This window comes from Artemia sp. Qi Xiang Cuo, chromosome 11 (genome assembly GCF_049724085.1).
Source record: "Artemia sp. Qi Xiang Cuo chromosome 11, ASM4972408v1, whole genome shotgun sequence".
In the NCBI taxonomy this organism is placed as follows: Eukaryota; Metazoa; Arthropoda; class Branchiopoda; order Anostraca; family Artemiidae; genus Artemia; species Artemia sp. Qi Xiang Cuo.
In genome coordinates, this window is record NC_142804.1 from 66,241,948 (window position 1) to 66,264,901 (window position 22,954).

The 22,954-nt window shown below is 34.1% G+C and overlaps 1 protein-coding gene across 2 annotated transcripts in view; it reads left to right on the forward strand.

Moving 5' to 3' along the window:
- Positions 1-22,954, forward strand: part of LOC148947254 (uncharacterized) — a 77,968-nt gene that overhangs the window by 47,179 nt on the left and 7,835 nt on the right. The window contains exons 5-9 of one of the 2 annotated variants that reach the window (XM_089096955.1): positions 927-1,042; positions 3,792-5,578; positions 16,703-16,814; positions 20,568-20,750; positions 21,612-21,698. In XM_089096955.1, the coding sequence (XP_088953081.1) occupies positions 927-1,042; positions 3,792-5,578; positions 16,703-16,814; positions 20,568-20,750; positions 21,612-21,698 (2,285 nt within the window). The remainder of the gene's footprint in view (positions 1-926; positions 1,043-3,791; positions 5,579-16,702; positions 16,815-20,567; positions 20,751-21,611; positions 21,699-22,954) is intronic. The other variant, XM_089096956.1, reaches the window with a different exon arrangement.

Genomic DNA, 22,954 nt, shown 5'->3' on the forward strand with positions numbered 1-22,954 from the left:
TTTTTCACTTAATAAAAACACTGTATAGGTTATAATAAGCCAAAGTAAAGCCATCGCCCGCTTTTTTGTAAGACATGGTTTTTGAATTTATTAGAAGAACTTTATTTGTGAACTAAACTGAATCCAAGACTTTCAAACGCAGTTAACGTATATAATATGAATCAGAGAAAAAGGGCTTTAAAATGAGCTACAAGTCAAGCAGATATAGTTTAATCCGTAAAAATAGTATCTGAGCCCTTAGAATCTCCTCTGCTCTGAAGTAATTGTGTTAAAGTATTTTTAATAGTACTTTATGTTAAAGGAGACAAAATTTGGCAACACTGTAATCAATTTGAAAGATTGGGTGATCGGAGAGGAATGTTTTCTTCAAAATTTGGCAACACTAAACATAGGGTGATGGCCAGGACGATGGGCGATGGGCTATAACTTCAGGCTGGTAATTTTTTGGGAAGCATCGATTGAATATTTGGAATTTTTCGGATTTAAATCTTTTCTAGGTTTTACCTCCGTTTCATATTCTCGCACTTTTTTGGTTTCTTGAAATTCTCGTTTCCTAATATTATTTCCATCCACGCATAAGTCACCTTAAACTGCCAAAATATTCATGTTAGTTTATTTGTTTATTATCTTTATCACTGACCTCTTTCATAGCACAAAATTCTTCCATAATAGTTTTAGTTGGACTCAATCACAGGATTTATAAAAACTAACCGATAAACCTGTTATATGTAAATTCAGGTCAATATCAGGTAAATAAAAATTTCAGTTTTCAGTTGCTTGAAAGTACCACTAAAAGACCAAATACATGCCTATACGTGACAATAATTTATCAATAATTGACGGTAAAACCACAAATACCATAGTTCATGGAAAATAGGTGCCTTACAGTAACAAGTGCAATACCTAATACGTAATGATTATTTTAGGAAGCCCAAACGGTCGTCGGCACGCACAAGTAGAAACTACGGCAACCGTTGACCGCCATCTAGTGAAGCTGATGGAAGGTGCCATAGAACCATCTAGCGTCAAAGTAATGGCCAAGGTAGCCCATCTTTAACAAAGTAATTATTCTTCCTTTAAAACTTTTCGGTTTTGGAAATCTGTCAAATAACAAAGATGATAGCTAAAGCAAAATAAATATTTCCTTATGAACCGTAGGCGAGGGGGATGTTGAACCAAAAAAAACATGTGTATCCTAGTTGTCAAAAACTATCAACAATAACTTAATAATGGCTTAGGATGTTAAGTTAAAACTTTCATGGCATGTTGAGGAGGATGTTGGAAAGTGGAAGACTGTGAAAAGGGCGCATCTGCGATATCTTCTGAACAGCTAAAGATATTAAGTTGAATTTTTCAAGTTTTGGTAAGGGGAATGCTGCACTAAATCAAAAGAAATTGTATACATCGAGGTTGCCAAAAGAGTGAATCTGTAGTATTTCAGGAAGGGCAATTAACTAAGTGTATTAAGCTGAAACTTTTAGGGCACGTTGAGGGGAGTGTTGGACTAAACCAAAAGATACTATTTGCATCCAAAGTTCATAAAAGGTTATATCTTTGATATCTTAGAGGTGGTAAAGGAAATCAAGGTTAAAACATAATGTGAACCAAAACAAAATTCAGCCCTATCGATGCCCAAAGATTACGTAGATTTTCATTCAATTTATTTAAATAGGATCCACCGAACCCACCCATTCAAATTTCTACAGTACAACTATTTTCAAAATTTGTTCCTAAATATATTAAAATTTCACTATCTGTAGACCTTTACCACGACAGTTCAGGGTAATATTTATGTAATACACGACGACTCCAAAAGTAATATTTTGCAATAAATTATGATTCCTTACCACCATTAAGCAAAAGTCAGATACTTTCTAAAACAGTTTAGACTTCAAAATTGCTTCAAAATAATTTTATATAATAACAGATACACTATACACATCCAAAACTGTCAATAGGGCACATCTCCGATATCGCATGAAGGGCTATGGGTATGATAAAGAGGGTGCTGAAGTTAAATCAAAAGAAACTATGTGCATCAAGGGTTTTCAACAGAGTGTATCTGCAGTATTTTTTTTTTATAAAATACCCCAAATTAGAAAATTTTGGATCTATAAATTGAGGAGAGCCGCTCCCAATAAACTAATCCTTTGGAGGATAATGAGCTAATCACTTAGTTTGGGTAGCCTTATCCTTTAGGATGCAAGGACCCTGTCCTCCCCAGAATCATATGGTTTGGACCTTTTTATCATTTTGAGTTCAATAGTTATCTTAAAATCATGCGAGTTTATGAAGGTGCTCAGAGAGAAAAGACACAAGTAGTGAATTGGATGCACTCAAATCACTCTTAGACCTCTTTTGGGTAGTAGAACTTTCAATTTTCGAGTGAATACCTCTAAAGTCTTAGGACCGCCTCTTCTATCTGAAGTCGCCGAATAAAACTGTTTGAGTGTCAAACCACTCCTTACTAAGTTTATGGTACGGCATTGATTATGATGCTGTTTACCCAGGAATTCACTTGCGAATTCCGCACCGTGGGAGCACTTAATCTCGAAAAAGTTTGGTTAAGACTATTGAACCGAGAAGTATTTTTTGGAAACAAATCAATTACATTTATCGTCGAAAAATGAGTAGTAGTAGACCATAGTTGTTAATAATGACGTTCAATAAATTATTAATATGACCCTTGATTTCTACAAAAGAGCATTCATAATAGCCCATTTTCCTACACAAATATCCAAAATTGTCTTTTTTACCTTTCTCCACGTGAGAAGTTTTCTCCTGTAAGAATAGAAGCACACCTTTTTCATAAAAGTAATTATGTTTCAATAGGTGCAATGAAAAATCCCTTGGAAATTGATTTGAATAAGAGTATGGCACCTCACAGAAATAAAGACTTTTCATGAAAAAATACTGTAACTCAAAAACTTTTTGTTCGTTTTAATAACCTACTATTTTCAACAAATGCACTAAGCAGGCTTTAAAAAAGTGAAGCTATTCGTCTCTCCTGAAATTGCATTTGCTTGTCAGGCTAGATTTTTCAATCAGCAATAGTTAACCAAGTTTTAAAAAGTGGGGCTCTTTAATCCTTCTAGAGAAATGGAATGATGCCATTGGCTTACGAAATTACTCTACAAAAATAAACCAAAAAAGTTAAAGTGCACTTTCTAAAACGGAAAGAAGGGTTTAGTGGGAGTTAAAAATACCGCCGTCACTAACAGAGCACTGTTGCCTTTCACAATAAGGTAAATTATAAACAAGGTCAATTTTAGTAAATTAAATTATAAATTTTAACTAATGGATTACATTAATTTGCATCCTATTTGAAATTTTCTGGTTATCGGAAGATTTTTTTCATTCACTCAATCATTAAGTATCAAATTATTAGAGTTGGGTTAGCATTTAGAGTGTAGGTCAAATATACTTACTGGCCTTTTTCCCCGAAGGGGCTCGTTTATCTGTGATTCAATGTAAATCAAAGAAAATATAATTAAAACTAATATTTTACATAAGTTTTATGTTTAGTTTAGGATTTTTCCGAAGTAAATCTAGATGGTGTAGGCTCTTTCTTTTTTTTTCTTAGAGAATAGCTGTTGTTTATCGACTAACCATATGAGATCCCTATGCTCGTTGACAAGCCTACAACTCCGAAAGAGGATTTCTCAGATTTATTTACTGTGTAAAAATTTATTATAAAAGGAGTAAAGATCTTAATTTTTCTTTTTAGAATGATGAAATTAAGCATTCAACTGTAGAGAAAATAATAAGTCTTCTCCCTTTTCTATTTTCAGAATGCAGAAAATAATACATCATGTGCACTACCTGCGGACACAAAATTTCAAGAAGATTCTAGTCGAAATAATTTAAACGATTTTCATTCAAATAAATGTGTACCAAAAACTGATATAAAAGAAAAAGAACCCCAGATGCAAATAGGACTAAATAACAATCCGAAGGAGGTTGTTACTGCAGAAAATAATCATTCTTCAGAGTTTCACAGCTCTGTGGCTAACTTTTTGAAAAATATAGAGAATGTCAGAGGGGGATATAATGCTTATTTGACATCAAAGTCTGCATCTACCCCTGAGGAACTAAACAAAACTGGAAATGAAGGATTAAAAGGAGATGATGAAAACAATAGAATGTTTAAAAAAGACTTAATCAAAATGGAAGATGTAAAGCTTGATAGTGCAAGAATGTCAGAAAAGTTGAATATTCTATCTGTGTCTCCGAACTCCGAGAAAAAATGTTCAGTTACGACTTGCCATGTAAACTTAAGTATGACCGTAACACCAGAAAGCATTTCCCCTTGTCATAATTGTAAAGAAGAACTGAATCACTTATATTCAAAAGCAGCCGGTGGTTTAAACGTCAAGAGTGAAGACGTAGAATGCTGTTCAACTGTTTTTCCAGCAATACCAAGTGCAAACCCTCACCTAGAATTAGCTAAAACAACTGAACCAAATTTTGGATATAGCTCCGAAACTGAATACATTGTAACTGAACAACTACTTTCATTATCTCCTGAACTGCAGCAGTACTCAAAAGAATTGTCAGAAATCGGAAAATCAAATTCATCGAAATTTCTTAATCTAGTGTCAAAGGACTTGCAAGAACCTAAAAATGAGGTTCAAGCAGGGACACTCGACAAGTCACTATTGGGACTGAATAGTTGTTTGAGGATTGAGGATGAAACAGCTTTCAGTAGGATACCTTTATATATAAATGTGGCCGCTGAAAGTTCATGTTTAGAAGGAAGTGACCTAAGGAGATTATCACAGCAACAAAATATCTTAAATGATCCAATTACTATTAGTTTCAGTCACCTAATTGATACTAATGAGGCTGAAAGTGTTAGTAATAAAAAACGTGAGGATTTTTATAATCTGGATTTAAAACCCCAAGATCCATTCAAAAATCAAATTCATGAGGGTCAACCTGTAATTCACCATATACCAAAAGAGTATAATCGTGTCAAGAGTCCTGATTTTATCTCAAAATTACCTTTAAGGCCTCTATCCATTTCAACACGCAACATAGGCTTTGCTGAAAACCGTACTAAATGTCCTGAAGTAATAAAAATTGAGGATACCCGTCTTTCAGAGTTGGATGTTGTGAGAGTAGCCCAGATCTCAACTGAACCCATTAAAGGAAATTATTTAATTTGTGGAAACAACAGCAACGTTGAATCAAATATTTGCGGTGATGAGATGCCAAATCAAGCGTTTGAAGAAACACTATCTAAATTTTTAGAACCTTCTTTAAATCAAAAATATCATAGCAAAAACGATAATCAGGAAAATTTGCAGCAAGTTGCAGCTAAAAAATCAGACGAGCAGTCTTCCGATTTCACAGAAAATCTGATTGCTGATGCTGCAGAGAAATTAGCTCTTTCTAAACATTCTTCAACAGAATATGAAACAGCTTCTTGTGAAAAAGACAAATTGTATGAATTTATATCTTTAGACAAGCGAGAGGCAGTGCCTAATAACGAGGACAATGAATGTCCCATTTGCTTCAGCGAAGTGGAAAAGGGAGGTGGTGTAGTTCTACGTGACTGTCTTCATTTCTTTTGCAGGTATGACCCTTTTGGAAATTATTAGATAAGCTCTTTAAGATATATCGATTTGACGTTGATAGAAGCACAATATTCAAAAGCAGTTTATCGAAAGTTTAAGTCATTGGATGTTAAGTAGTCTCTTAAATTACCTTTTATAAAAGATTTCAGTTTTTGGAGCATGAAGATCAAAAACTTTGTTTTTTAATAGTTTTGTGTTTTCATAAAACGTATAGAAAAAAATGTCCTCTGCTTTCTAGTTAATCTTTTCATGAGTCACAGTGTCCATTTTGATAAATTTAACATTTATTGACAAAAAAGCATCATATTCTACTAGAAAATGTCCTTGATAAAATACGGATTTTAAACCGAAAAAAATATAATAAAAACTCTAAGTAGAAGCGGAGCGAGCATTTCGAAGTGGAAGTGACTAAATCAGCTATCGTTAGCACTCCTTTGTTACAAATAATTTTTTCTTTTTAATTTTCAAGTGTGAAAAGCAGGGAGAGCTAGAGTATTATACCAAAGAATCGAGCCCTTCTTTGCTCAAATGGATCCAATCAAATTTTTGAGATAGCCATTTTGTTCAAAACAGTTCAAAAATCAAATGACTATAACCCAGGGGTTGACAAACACCCAAAGGCCCCACGGGAAAGGGCTGTAAGTTGTTCATGTTGCTTATTGTTACTTTGATACTTTTATTACTTTGATACTTTGATTTACTGATTTATGGGGCAACTTTGATTTGCGGGGCAAAGGATTTTAGTAAAGCAAGTTGCTTATTTTAAATTTGATACTCTCATCACTTTGACGCTAGTTTTGATGCTTTGGTGAAATTTGATGTTGAATAAAAAATTGATTATGAAATGGGGAATTTTGAAAAACTTGAAACTTTTGCATTCCAAGTTAACGGTCCTGCTTCAATTCTAAATTCTTTTTCAACCTGCCCAAGACTCTAGGCAGGCACGCCTTTCCAAAGGTTTTCCGAAAAAAAAAGTTTCCAAAGAAAAGTAAAAGCCATACTAAAATTGAGATCAGCAGAAATAAAACACCTATAATAATTCAAGCTTAAAACGACCAAAAATTATTATTAAAGAATAGATGAGACCCAAATCAAACAGAAATTAAAAAAAAATCATATAAAACAAACATACAACAGGTCACGGGCGTAGGTAGCTTCTTGTGTAGGGGGGTGGGGGGAGGGAGCCGGTTCTGCGATGAAGGGTGGGAGGAGCTGAAGCTATATTGTCATTTCACAAAACCATATATTGCCAGCAAGTTCTTTCATACCTATGAAATCTTTATTAATAAGTAATCCCCAACAATCATCAATAAGCTTCAGTATTAATATTCTTGGATTAGAGCCAAATCTTTCCAAGACATTTTCGATAATTGCTTCTTGTTTGACTTTTATTTTGTCATTTCAGCTGTTTATTTCCAGCTTTTTCAACCTTCTACCTTTTATCAACTACTTTTTTAGTTATAAAATGTTTTCCAACTGCTTTTTCAGTTGTTTTTTTTCCAGGGCTAGCGGCATACCAAAACATCATCGAGCAATGCTTAATGGCTCATTCAAAAGCTATTTTTCCCATCTACGTGCTGTTTATAAGTCCTACCATCCACAAGTGCCATATGGCTCTAAAAATGGCCCTTCTTTTTGCCATTTCTCAAGGGGTGGAGCTAGCAGGCTACCAAAACCTCGTAAACAGATTTTTAAAATCTCATATTAAAGATTTTGCTTATATTTACGTTCTTCCTATAAATTCCACAATCAGTAACTTCCGAATGGCACTAAAAACGGCACTTTTGGTGTCATGCCTCAAGTTAAATCCTGGTCTAGTGGGCTACCAGAACATTTTAGAGTAATGTTTATTGTCTCATTTGAAAGCTATTGCTCATATCTACGTGATTTTTATCAATACTACCATCCGTAAGTACAGGGCCGGATCGACTAGGTACGGGGTCTGATTGTAATTTTTGCGGGACCCCATCTATATATCGAAATTTTTAATGAAAATTCAAATCAAGCATATAAATAGATAAATAAACACACACACGCAGACGAACACAGACACACACACACACACACATGGCTGACCGGGGGTCCCTGGGTCAACCAACAGAAAACTCTAAAAATTCCTTAGAAAAAAAGGTATTTTAAGACATTGCTTTAAGTTTATTTTAGCTCTCTGAATGCAAGTTTTCGGTTGGGACTAAGGAATGAATGCTAAAACCGAGCAGACAGAGCACCAAGCAGGCAGCTGCCCCGAAGTAAATCATCTTTGCTGGCTACTTTTCCTGTGTAATAATGGAGGACTCCACAGTGAATAAATATACAGTTGAAGAGTCCCAATGACTTGTAAATAACACTTGCGTAGTTTACGGCATCTTTGTAGGTTTTACTGGTTTTTATGCCACAATTTGCTGGCATCGGAGATTGTGATGGTCCTGTTCTTCTTTATAATATTTATTTCGGTACTTGTGAACATAATGGTACACACTCCAGAAGTTAGGTCAATCCTAATTAAATATATCAAAATATAATGAAAATATAATATTTTAGAAGCGAATTTGGGCATTTTTTGCTCGTCGGGTCTGCAAGCAAAATGTGTTAGCTACAATTATTATGCATATTATGAAGTTAGAATTGTTTTCTAACTTCATGCTGTCCAAATATTTTACCCCCACGCCATAATGTGCAAATATATAGCCCAAACTGTATAATTCTAATGCATTCTGTCACCCGTCACTTTTTCTCCACTGAGTGCAAGCTAATTGTCTCTTAATACAGACAGATAAAACTGGTTTGTCCTCAAGTGTGTACCATTATTTACACAAGTCTTTTTTTTTCTTCTGCACTTTCATTTTTGAATCATTCTGATTCTCGCTGTCCTTTAGCAGCACAGTTCTATGTTCTTCATTGTCTTTTTGACGCTCTTGATACTTGCTTTAGCATGTCTGCTAACCCTAAAATTCTCTGTTCTTTCCTTTTATCTTTGAAAAGTTCTGATTCCTGCTGTTGCTTGTAATTCTCGCTGCTGATTATCTTCTAACTGCATACTTCTTTATACTCGCGGTCGTATATTTTCTAACCACACATTTCTCTGTCCTTCATTTTCATTTTGATTCGTTCTCATCCTCATTGTTGCATGTCTTGTAACCAGATATTTTTTTTGTTTACTTTCGTTTTTGAGTCGTTATGACTCTCGCTACCACTGATCTTTTAACTGCATACTTATATATTCTTCAGTTCCGTTTTTTACTTGTTCTAATTGTTGGTTTCGCTAAAATTTTAACTACATATCTCTTTGATCTTTTTTTTGTTTATCTTCGCTTCAGACATTTTTTCAGTGCCTTTTGCCTTACTTGCAGGGATTGGTCTTGTCATTTTTGATGGTCAAGGTTGTTCATTATCAACCACCGTAAATTTACATTTCTCAGGTCGTTCTCTTGATCTTTTCTTAGTTTATGGTCAATTTGGTTGATTTTGAGCTTACAGTTTTCTCCTCTTTTGCTCTTTTTTATGCTTATTTCGCGCTAACGTTAATTTACGTTTGTGTCACCTTGATATTATGAAACTGCTGAAAATGTCTTTTGAAATTTACATCACCGAATTTGGGCACATTAATGTATATATTTATATTTTTTTTGTTCTGCAAACGCTTCTAAAACGGTTTTAAAATCTATTTTCATCGTGTCTTCGCTTTCACTCAAAATAATTGCTAAACTATTTAGCCTATCCTGATATGGGGTTTTTTATTGGCTTTAGCCTGGAAATTGAGCTCTCTCCAGAAGCAACGCTTACTGGAATTGTCAAGAACACTTCATAATTTCGAAAATCAATTGTTCATTTTGATGGTGGCGCGGTGCCCTTGCAAACGGGGGGCCCGATTGGGCCCAATCGCTCCAATCACCCTTTTTACGGCCCTGCGTAAGTGTGATATAGTATTAAAAACAACACTTTTGGGGTCACGTCTTAAGTAGAAAAGCTTGGAAGTATAAAACGGTATCATTGTAATAAGTATGGTCCAAAACCTTTAACTGGAAGTTTGCAAGAACCCCTCCCGTATGTTCCTCTTCCAAGTCCCCTTAGTGAGCTATGCAATTAAATTTCTACAAACACCAATTGATTAATTTAGATTATTCGAGGAGTGGTTCTGTTAGTAAAACATCGGACTTCAAATTAGAGCGTCTTGCGTTCGATTCCTGCTTTTTTTCTTTTTTTTTTTTTTCTTTTTTTTTAAATCACGGTTTTGTGACTTCTGTATGATTATTTTTTACATAATTCACTGTTTTGTAAATATGATGCACTCTTTTTTTAAAGAATGTCCCGGTAAGGTATTTGTCAAGTATTTTGACTCAAAAGAAAATAGAGGTCATCCAGTTCCAGATTTGCAACGACATTCTTAGTAGATCGCTAAATCCATACCCTAACGAATGGTGTAATTTTGTCAAACTCCTGGGGGGGGGGAAAGTTAGAGCCAATTTTCCCAAATCAGTTCAAATGACTGAGAAAACTGAAAAATGAACTATTTAGTAACAGAAAAGGTAAAGATGCATTAAAGAAAACTGACCCGTTTCTGTAGATGCTTGAATTACGCAGGCTTATCTTAGTTTCGACAACATTTTGGGAAAACTAAGTTTCAGCTGGGAGAGGACAAACTGGGGCCTTGGGGAAAACAGAGGTCTGGGAGGGGAAGTTGCACGCCTTCCCATAACAAATTACGCCCCTGAACCCGCCCCCTTGCCACTTAGGGGCTGTAGAAGTGTAGGCATGTGGTTCTGGAACCACTCAAAGTTGTATATTAAAAGAAGGGTTACTTATTTTTGTACTTACTTATTATAATTATTGACTTATTTTTACTATTTAATTGACAGGATAAAACTATTTGTAAATTATAGCCTATAGAGAAATCATAGTACTAAAAACCTATTTGCATTTTTTTTATTGCAATATTTTTTTAGTTGTCAGGTTACATTCTAATTTTTTTTTTTTTTGTTAATTGCTATTCCACAATTGTATGTCTAAATTTTTTTGGTCTTTACCAGGGGGAAGGAATGTCTAGGAAAATAAGTTAGATATACGAAAATTTTGCTAATGTTTTGAAAACCTTAAAAATCTTCAATTTTTTTTAAAGTTACCTCTAGAACGCCAAGGAAAACGATGCGCGATAAAAATGTTAGAAATTTTTCCTTATTGCGCAGTTCATTTTTAATATAAGGGAACGCATGCTTCTTACCTGTTCTGGCTGACATTTGGTTTGGGTTTAAACTTATTTAAAACGTTAAACCCAAACCAATGTTGGTTCCAATGTCGGAATACTCAGCTAGTTCCATCCTACATTCCTTTCCTCAGTGCCTAAACATGTATCATTTTGTAAAGTCCGGATAATAAACTTTTTGTTGTAAACTTCATACATTTCTAACAGTAGAAAGACATTAAAAAATATGCAGAATTTTATAATTATTTATTGATTTTTCAAAAACCAATAAATGTTTTTACATTTATTGAAAATATACTTTACTGAAAAATATAAATGTTTTTCCTTTTATAACTTTAATAAATCAAATAATATTAAAGTTTTGATTAATAAATATCAGTATATGTATATTAAACTGCCAATACAAATTCATTTGTATTATTTTCAGTACAGTGCAAATTATGTTCTGGCCTTGGGAAGTTGTAGAGTTCAGAGCCCTACTCATGTTAATTTCTGCTCGTTTTGAGTTTGACTCGGTTATTTATTGTAATTTCTATTCGTTTTGGGTTTCATTTATTTATCGATGTTGATTTGTGGTAGTATCACGCTTGGTAGATTATTTTATTTTGTTTTTGCTCATTTTTGGTTTAATGGAGTTCATTAATTTTCTTTGAAAAACTTATTTTGTGGAAAAACTTTTTTTTAATTAATTTCTCTTCGTTTTATATTGACACAGTCTTTTCAGGGAAAAAGAAAATAATAGTTTAAATCTTTTCATTTTTTAAGACTTTATAATCTGACCTGCTATTTGTATGCTGGAGAACATTTTCTGCAATTTTTAACAACATACATCCTTTTAAAAATCTGGAAACAAAGAGTAGTGTTTAATTTAGTTTCATACCTCCTCTAGTTGACCTGAAATAGAAAACGTGATACCATTCGCAAAAAAATCTGTCAATTTTCTTTTATAGCTTGGTTACACTTACGCTATTTTTATTTGGTTAAACTGTAAGAGCAGAGGTAGCCCCGACAGTTTGAACATAATACCCTTAGCCGCTTTTGGGATACTGATGAGATGCCTGATTGGGAATTAGCATTAACACAGTGCATTTTGATTTAATCTTAAGGCAATATTTAGTTTTCAAACAAAATGGGCAAATGGGAGGGTGGGCGAGGGGGAGATTAGTTGCCCTCCAATCACTTTCAACTATTAAAAAAGGCACTAGCCCTTTCAATTTCCAACTGAATTAGCCCTTTTTGAAGTTTCTATGATAAGGCTTTCTATAAAAACCTTATATGCTCCCAGGGCAAAACTTACAACCCTTACCCTAAGGGTTGTGAGAGAAGTGTCATCTTCAAAAACATAATTTCCGGAATTCTTACCTACGTCGAACAAAATGGCTATCTCAAAATTTTGATTGGATTTGTTTGGGACAAGGATAAGTGTGAGAGGGGTATTAGTTTTCCTCAATAACTTTTGATTATTAAAAAATGCACAAGCCCTTCTAATTTCCAATCGAATGAACTCTTTTTGAAGTTTCTACAACATCGCTATCAATAAAAACCTATATGCACCCAAGGTATAACTTACAACCCTTGCCCTAAGGGCTCTGAGAGGGTTATTATCCTCAAAGACGTAATTTCTAAAACTTCTAACTACGTTGAACAAAATCGCTATCTAGAAATTTTGATTGGATGTGTTTGGGGGAAAGGTCGGCGTAAGAGGGAGGTTAGTTGCCCTCCTATTACTTTCGACTATTAAAAAGGGCACTAGCCCTTTCAATTTCCAATCAAATGAGCCCTTTTTCAAGTTTCTACGACAAAGCTTTCAATAAATACCTTATATGCCTCCAGGGAATAACTTAAAACCCTTACCCTGAGGGCTTGGAGGGAGCGTCATCCTCAAAGATATAATTTCCAGACCTTTCAACTACTTTGAACAAAAGGGCTATGTCAAAATTTTATTGGATGTGTTAAGATAAATGGTGGGCGTGCAAGGAGTGTTAGTTGCATTTCAATCACTTTCGACTATTAAAAAGAGCACTAGCCATTTCAATTTCCAATCAGATGAACCCTTTTTGAAGTTTCTAACACAACGTCTTCTATAAAAACATTATATGCACTCGGATCATAACTTACAACTCTTGCGCTGAGGGCTGTGGGGGGGGGGTTGTCATCCTCCAAGACCTAGTTTCCAGAATTTTCAACTACGTTGAATAAAATGGCTATATCAAAGTTTTGATTGGATGTGTTTGGGGAAAAGGTGGGAGTGAGAGGGGGGGGGGTTAGTTGCCCCCCAATAACTTTCGAGTATTTAAAGGGCACTAGCCCTTTGAATGACCAATCGAATGAGCCCTTTTTGAAATCACAACGACAAAGCTTTCTATAAAAACCTTATATGCCCCCAGGGCATAACTTACAACCCTTGCCCTGAGAGCTGTGGGGGGAGTGTCTTCCTCACAATTATAGATCATATCGAGAAAGAAAGCGATTTCAACAACATGTCTATCTAAAAATTTTGATTGGATTTGTTTGGGGAAATTGTGTGCATGATGGATTTGGTAAGTGCCTTCCAATTACTTTCGACTACTGAAAAGTGCACTAGCCATTCAAATTTACAATCGAATGAACTCTTTTTGAAGTTTCTACGACAACTCCTTCGATACGAAGTCCCCTGGTATGGAAAAAAAATAAATTGTACCAACATCGTTCTTTACTTAGGCAGCGCTATTGCGCTGCCTATTATAAGCTCCTTGAATGTCAAATTACTTCCCCATGTAATACTTTCATCCTGTTAGACTATTTTTAGAAAAATAAAGAAATCCCTTCAATCCTCTAAAAAGTTAACCAGTGCAACTTCTTTCCAGTCATAGAAAACGGTTGCATTACTTTGTTGACATAAATTTCACGTATTTTTGAAATACTCCTCGTAATATTGCATTTTATGATACCGGGAAGGTAAATTCGGACCCAGGATTCAGGATTGAATGATGGAGAGGGGGTGGTAAATGTGTAAAGCTCACAAAACTTTATGATAGGTACGGAAATTCTTGAAGGCCATGAAAATCTTCTTTAGAAAAGTAGTTACTTCTAGAATACCAAGGAAATCGATTCTCGATACAAATCTTAGAAGTTAATTAATAAAACAAGACAGAGTTCTTCTGAGGGAAATAAATTTCGAAGTCAAGCCATATTGATAGTATTAGGACTATAGAATATTTTTAGAATATGTGTCATAACTTGAAATTCTCAGGTGTACTGAGAGAATAACGGGATTTCCAGAGTTCAAGATATGGTTTATTTGTTCTCCATTTTGAGTAATACTAAAGTGTGTTTATATACTATTTATATAATTTTAAATTGTAATATACAATTTAAAATTGTATATTTTACACTGTTGGTATTATAACTGGTGGGACCAGTTGGCCAAATTAATCATTTTTAATATTAACCAAATTAATTTTGATAGTATTAGGACTGTAGACTGTTTTTAGAATTCGTGTCAGAACTTGAAATTCTCAGTTGTATAGAGAGAATAATGGAATTTCTAGATTTCATGTTATGTTTATTTGTCCTCCATTTTGAGTAATACTAAAGTGTGTTTATATACAAGTTATATAATTTTAAATTGTAATATACAATTTGAAATTGTATATTTTGCACTGTTGGTATTATAACTGGTGGGACCAGTTGGCCAAATTAATCATTTTTATTTTCGAAACTTGTTCAATAGCTCTGTTAAGCCCTGTTTTGATGTGGTGTAGTGGCTTGTCTTGATTAGTTAATAATGGCAACAAGGTGCCTTCCTTTGTCGGCAAAAACGTGAAAAACGAATATGACCAAGGTAGAACTTCACTGTTTTGCCTGTTCATCACATGGGTATAACAAGCAGTAGGTTTGACGTGGCTATTGCTTCAGAAACAGACAAAGGTGGGATCTTTCTTAGTTTATTTCAATAAACGCAGTTAATAAAACCATATATCGTACATACACGAGAAATGATCTTTTTTGAAATTTCGATCCATTTCCAAGTTATGAGTGGCTTTTATATTTAGAGACAAGTCATATAACTCCCAAGGCCTAAAGGCAAATTTCTATTGAGCCAGCAAAATTTACCAAAAATATATCTGGATATGCAAAGCTGTCCGCTTAGTTAACCTTTTTTATCGAAGCTACTCACCTGGAGCTACTTTCTTTAATGCTACTAAATTTAATTTTTTTAGACGACTGCCCCCCCCCCCCCCCTTCGGGAAAAATGATGATTGTAGTGTTGCTTCTAAATTAAATTTAAATTAAAAACGGGCACAGATTAAATTTAAAAAAAAGTTTTCCGAGGGATGTAAAGAGCGAACTTGAAACTTAAAACGAACAAAGATTATAACTTCACAGCCTATCTAACATGTATGGATAAAACTAGTACATATAAATCAACTGGTGATATTTCCCTATGTTTGCAGGATTACAGAAAACTAGTGCTTTACTGAAAACACAAAACAATATAGGAGTTTTGTTACAGTAAAAATAAACCATTTAAGGACACTTAACAGCATAAAAATAAAGCATTTTAGGATTGTTGCTTCATTTTTTATGTTTAATTTGGCAACCCTTCTGCATAATGAGCTCAGTCCAATGATTTATTGTTGTTTTGGATGTGAAAAGGACACGTTATGATTTTTTTGTAGACAAGTTCGAAGTGAACCAATCTTGATAGTATTAGGACTACAAAGTCGCTTTAGAATTTGTATCATAACTTAAAATTCTCAGTTGTATAGAGAGAAATAACCGGATTTCCAGAGTTCATATTATGGTTTATTTGTGCTTCATTTCGATTAATATTAGTTGAGACCAAGATGTTACCTGATGAACCAACCCAGCATTTTTTATGGTGTTTAATGACATTGCACTTATTAAGATAATATTTATTTTTATGTCTAAGTTTTTACGATAATTTTAATTGTGTACTGAAAGTTACTGATATCATAGCTTGTGTTACACTTTGACAAGTGTTATATATTAGTTTGTTGTTTTGAGGCTGCCGAATAACTTTTGCCTCCCAAATCCATATTACTTTTTTATACTTGTCTTTTGTGTTTTCAGTAAAGCGCTAGTTTTCTGTAATCCTACAAACTTAGGGAAATACCACCAGTTGGTTTATTTGCACTAGTTTTATCGACATATGTTAGGCTGTGAGTTATTACATATGAGGCTGTGAAGCAATAATTTTTGTTTATTTTAAGTTTCGACTTTACTCTTTACTTCCCCCGGAAAATTTTGCTGTCTGAAATTAAATTAGGACATGTTTTATTGATGAAGGATGATAGGTTACCAAAGATTATACTTTACAGAATACCATTGGTAACAAACCAAAAGGAGAGTGGCCTCAAATGGCATGGAAAGAGGTCATGAGCAAAGAAATAAGAACTTATTTTAAGGAAATAAGAACTTAATGTGACGAATTAAAGAGTGAGGGGTAGGCTACTTGTGTGATACTGCGACCACATTCAAGAAGTGAATTTAGGTTAATCATATTGAAATACAACAAAATATGATGAAAATATAGTATTTAGTGACAAAATTATGGAAAATACAAAACAGAATTATGGAAAGCAGGCCACACGAAACGCATTGTATTAAATACCTAATTTAACTAACTCTATATATTAAATATTTTATTTTAAAAATGTTGCATAGTAATTTATCTCACTCATGCTAAGATTATTATCTCCGAGTGCATAATGAAAATTGGTTTTATATTAGATCAAGAACAAAGTGCTGTCGCTATATTATACAAGTACCGAGTGAAGCTCTGAATATTTTGCGGTTGAGCAACAGCGTGTGGTATTCTGTTGGCCGCAAGCTGTCAGAGGGCATAATGAGTTGTAATTTTAGTGTTAGTAACATAAGTGGTGCTAACACATTTCCTCAAGTGAAACAACTCTTTTAGGGAATGCCTGGTACAGATGGTCAAACAGACAGCAGAGCCTCAAGTTCCTTGTCCATACCGAGATAATACTTTTACTTGCCCTAGTTACCTCCAAGATAGAGAAGTTCGAGGAGTAAGTAAAAATCAAACTCTTAACTATTATTGTCTTATGACTTTCAATAGAAACTATCTTTATGGATTACCTTGGGCTAGCCTTTTTTAACCTGTGGCCAAGGGATAGTAGGCTTGTAAAAAAAAAAAATCACATTTAATTAGAGACAAACACTCGAATACACTACGCTAATTTTGTTTATTAAGCTGATTCTAACGAGACAAATCATGTTGTGTCAATGCCTTGTGTAATCATATTGGATAAAGCCGCCGCACCTGGAAACTAAACAAACTGTGCTTAAACCCGGTGTCTCGCAAGGCACTCAAGGAATGGAGATCCTCAAGGTAAATACAGCCAAGAAACTCATGTAGTCTTGTGCTGCTTCGGTGGCCTCGTGTGACATTATAAGGCAATGAGTTGTATTATTTTATAATTATTTGTTTATATAATTTTAACTAGTAATATGCAGAGACCAGTCAATATTTATTTCTGGCCCACAAAACAGAAACAAAAATGAATAAAGATGTGGTATTTAGCGAGGTTTGCGGAGGTTGAATCCCACCAATATCTTCTGCCACTATTCACTGTCAATCGTTGATATCGGTGGCATATTAATTGGCTCAATTAGCCAGAACCAAAGTATAACCAAAAACATGTTATATTTGCAGAAAGCGTATATTAGTTTTATACTTGTTCGCTTTTGATGCAAATATCTTTCACCGATTATTTATTAAGTTCCATTTCAAAGTTTGTTATTTTACTAACCATATCATAAGAATGCAAGAATTTTAGCGAAATTAGGAGATTAATATGGACATATTTGGAAATATTTTATAATTAAAACTACATAAAATGACACGCTATCAGGGAAAAATGTAGTAAAAAACTTTTTATGGGATAAATATATTTTCTACTTAAAAATGTTGCGAACTACTATCTTTTTAGTTGCTTTTTGTTATTTACTCTTGTTAATAGCTATGCATCTTACTAGTTGATAGCGGTCAAGCATAGTTGGTAGGCGTGGGTGCTTCAAAAGCTTGAAGAAGAAATGTTAGACGATATCCAGATGATTTTCTTTGCATATTTGTAGATAATCGTTAAAATGACCGTAGATCGTACATTTCGCATTACGAAAGGGGGATTCAGTCTCAAGTTCTAAGACTATAGATGAAAATAGCTCAAAATGTGTAATAAACCGGTTCCGGTTACTAAGCAGGTTCAGAGTTAGTAATGAGGGGTACCGAATGAGGCTTACAAATATTGAGCGTTTTCAGAATACAGTTGAGGCCAGACGAAAAGTCAAATATCCTTCAATTGGAAGGGGAAGAGGTCATACGAAAGAATTTTAAGCAAATAGGGATTTTAAGCAAGAGATTAAAGAATAAAGCTCTGAATAGATTGAGGTGGACGAACAGTGTCCGCAGCTGTGTTGGCCTCAGGTAGATTGGCCCGGTAAAAATTTGTCAGGATAGTGATTTTGTTGAATAAATGACCTCCAATCAGTGACTATTGTTTGATTTTTTTTTACAAATTTCATTTTTTTTGTAGTGTAAAGTATCTGTTCTAATGACTATCTATTTGTGTTACCTGTTTATTTTTTATTATTTAACAAAGAAATCGTAGGGGTTCGTAGACATGTCGAGTGGAGATTAAAAAGACGGTTATTTTGTGTTTGCTATAGAAGATACCTTTTTTTCATCCAAAAGGCTGCCTTCCTACGTATTGAGTCGGTTGAACCTTAAAAGCACCATTTTAAGATAACTCACTAAAAAAGTCTTGGGTTTCGTAAAATACTCCTCTTTCTTTCTTTATAACTATGGCCCTGCTAATAATACGAAAGGAAAAATAAATCTAGTTCTTTTAGAAATCTAAAGATTATCATAAGTATATTTAAACTGGTGGGCCAATGGAGAAGGGGAGACCTGTCGATTCAGCAAATTCTACCAAAACGTTTATGTATGCCCCGTGATCCACAAAGTTGCCCTTTGCGAACTATTTGTTTGGGAACTATTTATTTGAAACACATTTTACTTCCAAAAAATAACGTATTAGTTCATTGAAAGATTAATACGCTAAAACCCGTAAAAAAAAATGCATTTTGAAGTCTAAAAATCAGACAAAACCCCAAACTTTTGCTGTTTGAAGTGTTTAGACTTCTTTCACTCATTACATAAACAACCTCAACAACATAAATCAAATAAATGTTTATCATACAAAAAGACAAGAAGGGTTATAGGCAAATTAAGGGCCTATTCGGTCTGAATTTACTTAATTATTTGGTTTTCCAAGAGAATACAAGTATCTAAAAACGCTCAAACTACAAAATAATGGCTTGGATACAGTGTAAGTGTTGCCAGGTCAGGTCTTTATTGCAGCGTAATGGTGGTAATTGGTCTTTTGTGATGCTTGTGATTCGATTTGATCGATGTGATGTTTTGAGATTGCGATCTCTTAAGTATTTTTCTTATATAATGACGAAAATATTTGATTTTATGTGGAACTAATTTTTCTCAATTTTTTTCAATTAGTAAAGTAAGCAGCAACATTATAGCTTAAAGTAAACAGAAATTATTCCGTATTTCAGGAAAACGAAGGGTTAAGGCGAGGGTTCAGGAAAGCGAAGGGGGCTTAGCTTTCCTGAACCCTCCCACTTTACATTAAAGTTTCACTTTTTGTCACTTCTTTAAGAGGAACTGCTGAACCATAACCTGGATGAGTTTAATCTGCAGGAGTTGCTGCTGAATGAGAAGTATTTTGAAGAGCTTTAAGACTTTAGCGTAAAGAATGAAGGTTGAGGAGGGGGTAGCCCACATCGTAAACGGAATAACTTCAGTTCGGTTTTATTTTCATGTTAATCCCTACTCTCAAATGAAAAACTTGTTTTTTTTTTAACTTAATTTTAAGAGATGGCTGTTTAATTTGAACAGAAAGAGAACTGGTCTCAGAAAAAAAATTAGAAAATGCTTCTAATGTGCGATTAACACTGAGTAAGTATGATTTTTTCACGCTTTTTTGAATATATAAGAAATTCCCATTTTTTAAAATCACATTAAAGGCAAATATGATGCTTATGGTTCGTTTACACATTGTGGAAATGTGTGCGGATTTAGCAATCCGTGCGGAAATTCCGTCCGTTTTCGTGCTAGAAAAAATCTCTAGCTTTCCGCAAAGTTTTGGTCAAATCAGGACGGAATATTGGCAAGGTTTTTATATGAATAAAACCGTGAGTATGGATTATCAAAAACTACACGATCTTATAACTTTGGTTAAAGACTACCGCAGCTTGTATGCGCACCAAAGCTGTAAGAAAAACACTGTCATTTGGCTCTCTATTGCTCCAACAGCTTTCAGAAGAGGGTAAGAACATAGGTCACGCTGTTGCAATAATTTGAAATCTTTGCTTTAAAAACCAGCGTTATTTTAGTCATAGTTCGAACAGAAACGGACGGATTTCCGCATGGATTTCCGCAATATATAAACGAACCATTAGTCAGTATTAATCACACCTTAAGAGTACTTTAAAAGCACTGAGAGCAGTTCTCTTCCTGTTGAAACTTATCACCTTCCAGCTAATCAGCTTCCAGCCGGCACATTAAAATGAAATATGATTAGGAATGTCTTGCAACATTATAGTACAGGAAAGTATTTACTAATTTACTTTATTTTTCGTTGGGCCGAGATTACTAAGCATTTATTAGGATACTGTACCTAAAATAACGAAAAACACAACAAATTCGTAAAATTTTGACTCACTTCTAATGAAACTTTTTTCAGATACTAAACCCTGAAGAGTACGAGCTGTATTTGCAGAGATCTCTTGAACTAGCAGCTGCTGCTTCTTCAGATTCTGTACGATGTAATAAAGAAAACTGTCATGGCTGGTGCATATGTGACACATTAGACATACTCACTTTCAACTGTCCAGTTTGTGGAAGTAAAAACTGTGTGCAATGCAAGGTGAAAGCTAGTTTCATACTAGGCTAGTTTCATTAAGGCTAGTTTCATATTATTTTCAAAACTAAAAGATCCAAGACATATGCAGTTTAAATTAGACTTTTAGTTCTAAGGTCACGTTAACTGTTGCAAAAAGTATGACTTATGGCCCACATTTATGGAGCTGAGCGTAGAAATAACTTGCATTTTCTTTTTGACTTTAGATTTCTGTTTCACTGTATTTCTGTCTTTCTGTCTTTTCAAATTGTTTCCAACGATAGTTTCCACAACACAAATCAGATAACCGTTGAAGAACAAGAATTTTTTTTAAGTAGTCAAATTCGGAGTTTCCCTAATTCAATCACGGTTAAAAGAAAGGATTAAACTATCAAAAATTGGCAATGTTGAAATTTTGGAATCTGAATTCAAATCAAAAAGAACCGGTTTCACATTTATTTAGTGTAAATTGTCCAAATTTGAAACAAAATTGGAATCTATCCAACAGGACAAAATCCTGCATTCAAACCTGAGATCAGATTCCTATTCATCCATCTGTGTAATAATCTCTTTACAATAGTCTAACTCAGTATTTTGCTAATTTATTCAAATTACTAGCCACATTTCTGTTACAATTGTAAAAACGGTTAAACTGTAAAAATAAGTTATATTGAGACACTGGAATCTGAACTCAAATCCAAAAAATAAGGTTTCAAATCTATTAATAATGGATTTCAAATCTATTAAAAATAAGGTTTCAACTGCATATATCTGAAACTGGGTCTGTAATCTATCTGATACGGCAAAAACAGGGTTAAGATCTGAACTCAGATTCACAATGATCAATCTCTGTGACAGTCTAGTAGCAATTTTACATATTCTTTATAGGCTATTCATGAAGGACAGACTTGTGAAGAATACCAAGAAATGAAAAATGTTGATGAAAATGTGCTGAAAAACGAACAGTACCTTCAGGTAGGATTAAATCTTGTAGTTCATGTTGAGAAGTTTTTCTATATGGTGACGGAAGTAAGCCTCTACTTATGACAGTTGACCATGTTTGCAAAGTTTAACTGGGGTAAATACCACAAGATCCCGGGTCTAGACGTTGCCTGTAAGCGTTAACTTAACGGACGTCACGTTAGCTAGACATCAAGTGTTACTGCTTTCTCTGTAGCTGGTAATAGCTGACAAATATCCAGCTGGTACTCATCAAATTACAAAGGATAGCGGCATATTTTTGATTAGCCAGTGTTAAAATGCTAATTAGTATTAAAATTCTTCTGACACAGTTTCGAAGAAAAATTTCGACGTAACACCTTCAAACATGTAATTTTTTTCCAAGACAGCACAGCAATTCTATGATGATCAAATAAACGTTCGAATGGGGATAAGTCCATCTATTAGACAATGAAAACAGATGCAAAAGTCAGTATATTTCGACCATATATACAACAGTCGTCATCAGTGGTAGAAATACCCTGACTTTTGCAACGGTTTTAATTGTCTAATATATGGACTTATCCCCATTTGAACGTTTATTTGTTCGTCAAAGAAAAATTGAGTTGAGAAATGTTAACAAGTGTATCTACCCTGTTTTTTTTTTACGTAAAGTAGAATTCGACATCTGTACGAAATTTCGCTGTACGAAAAAATCTTTCTGTTTCAGTTTAAGTAATAATATTTTCATTATGGCTGTCTATTTAAAAATGTTGCTGATCCCTGAAAAAGAAAGTTACAACTGAAAATATTCAAGATACGATTGCCAACTTAATACAAATAATTTACGCGTAAACATGCAACAGGGAGATTTTACTAGGTTTTCAAAATATTGAACCTGGTCTTAGAAGGTGTGTGAGACATGAAAGTCTAAAAACGATAAAAGAAACTGAATTAAATTTACTAGTCTGTTCAACTTACAAAAACTACTTCACCGAATGCACTGTATAGCAGAGAAACCTCATTAACAGGAAAAGGAAGGATTGTTACAACTGAAAATATTCAAGATACGATTGCCAACTTAATACAAATAATTTACGCGTAAACATGCAACAGGGAGATTTTACTAGGTTTTCAAAATATTGAACCTGGTCTTAGAAGGTGTGTGAGACATGAAAGTCTAAAAACGATAAAAGAAACTGAATTAAATTTACTAGTCTGTTCAACTTACAAAAACTACTTCACCGAATGCACTGTATAGCAGAGAAACCTCATTAACAGGAAAAGGAAGG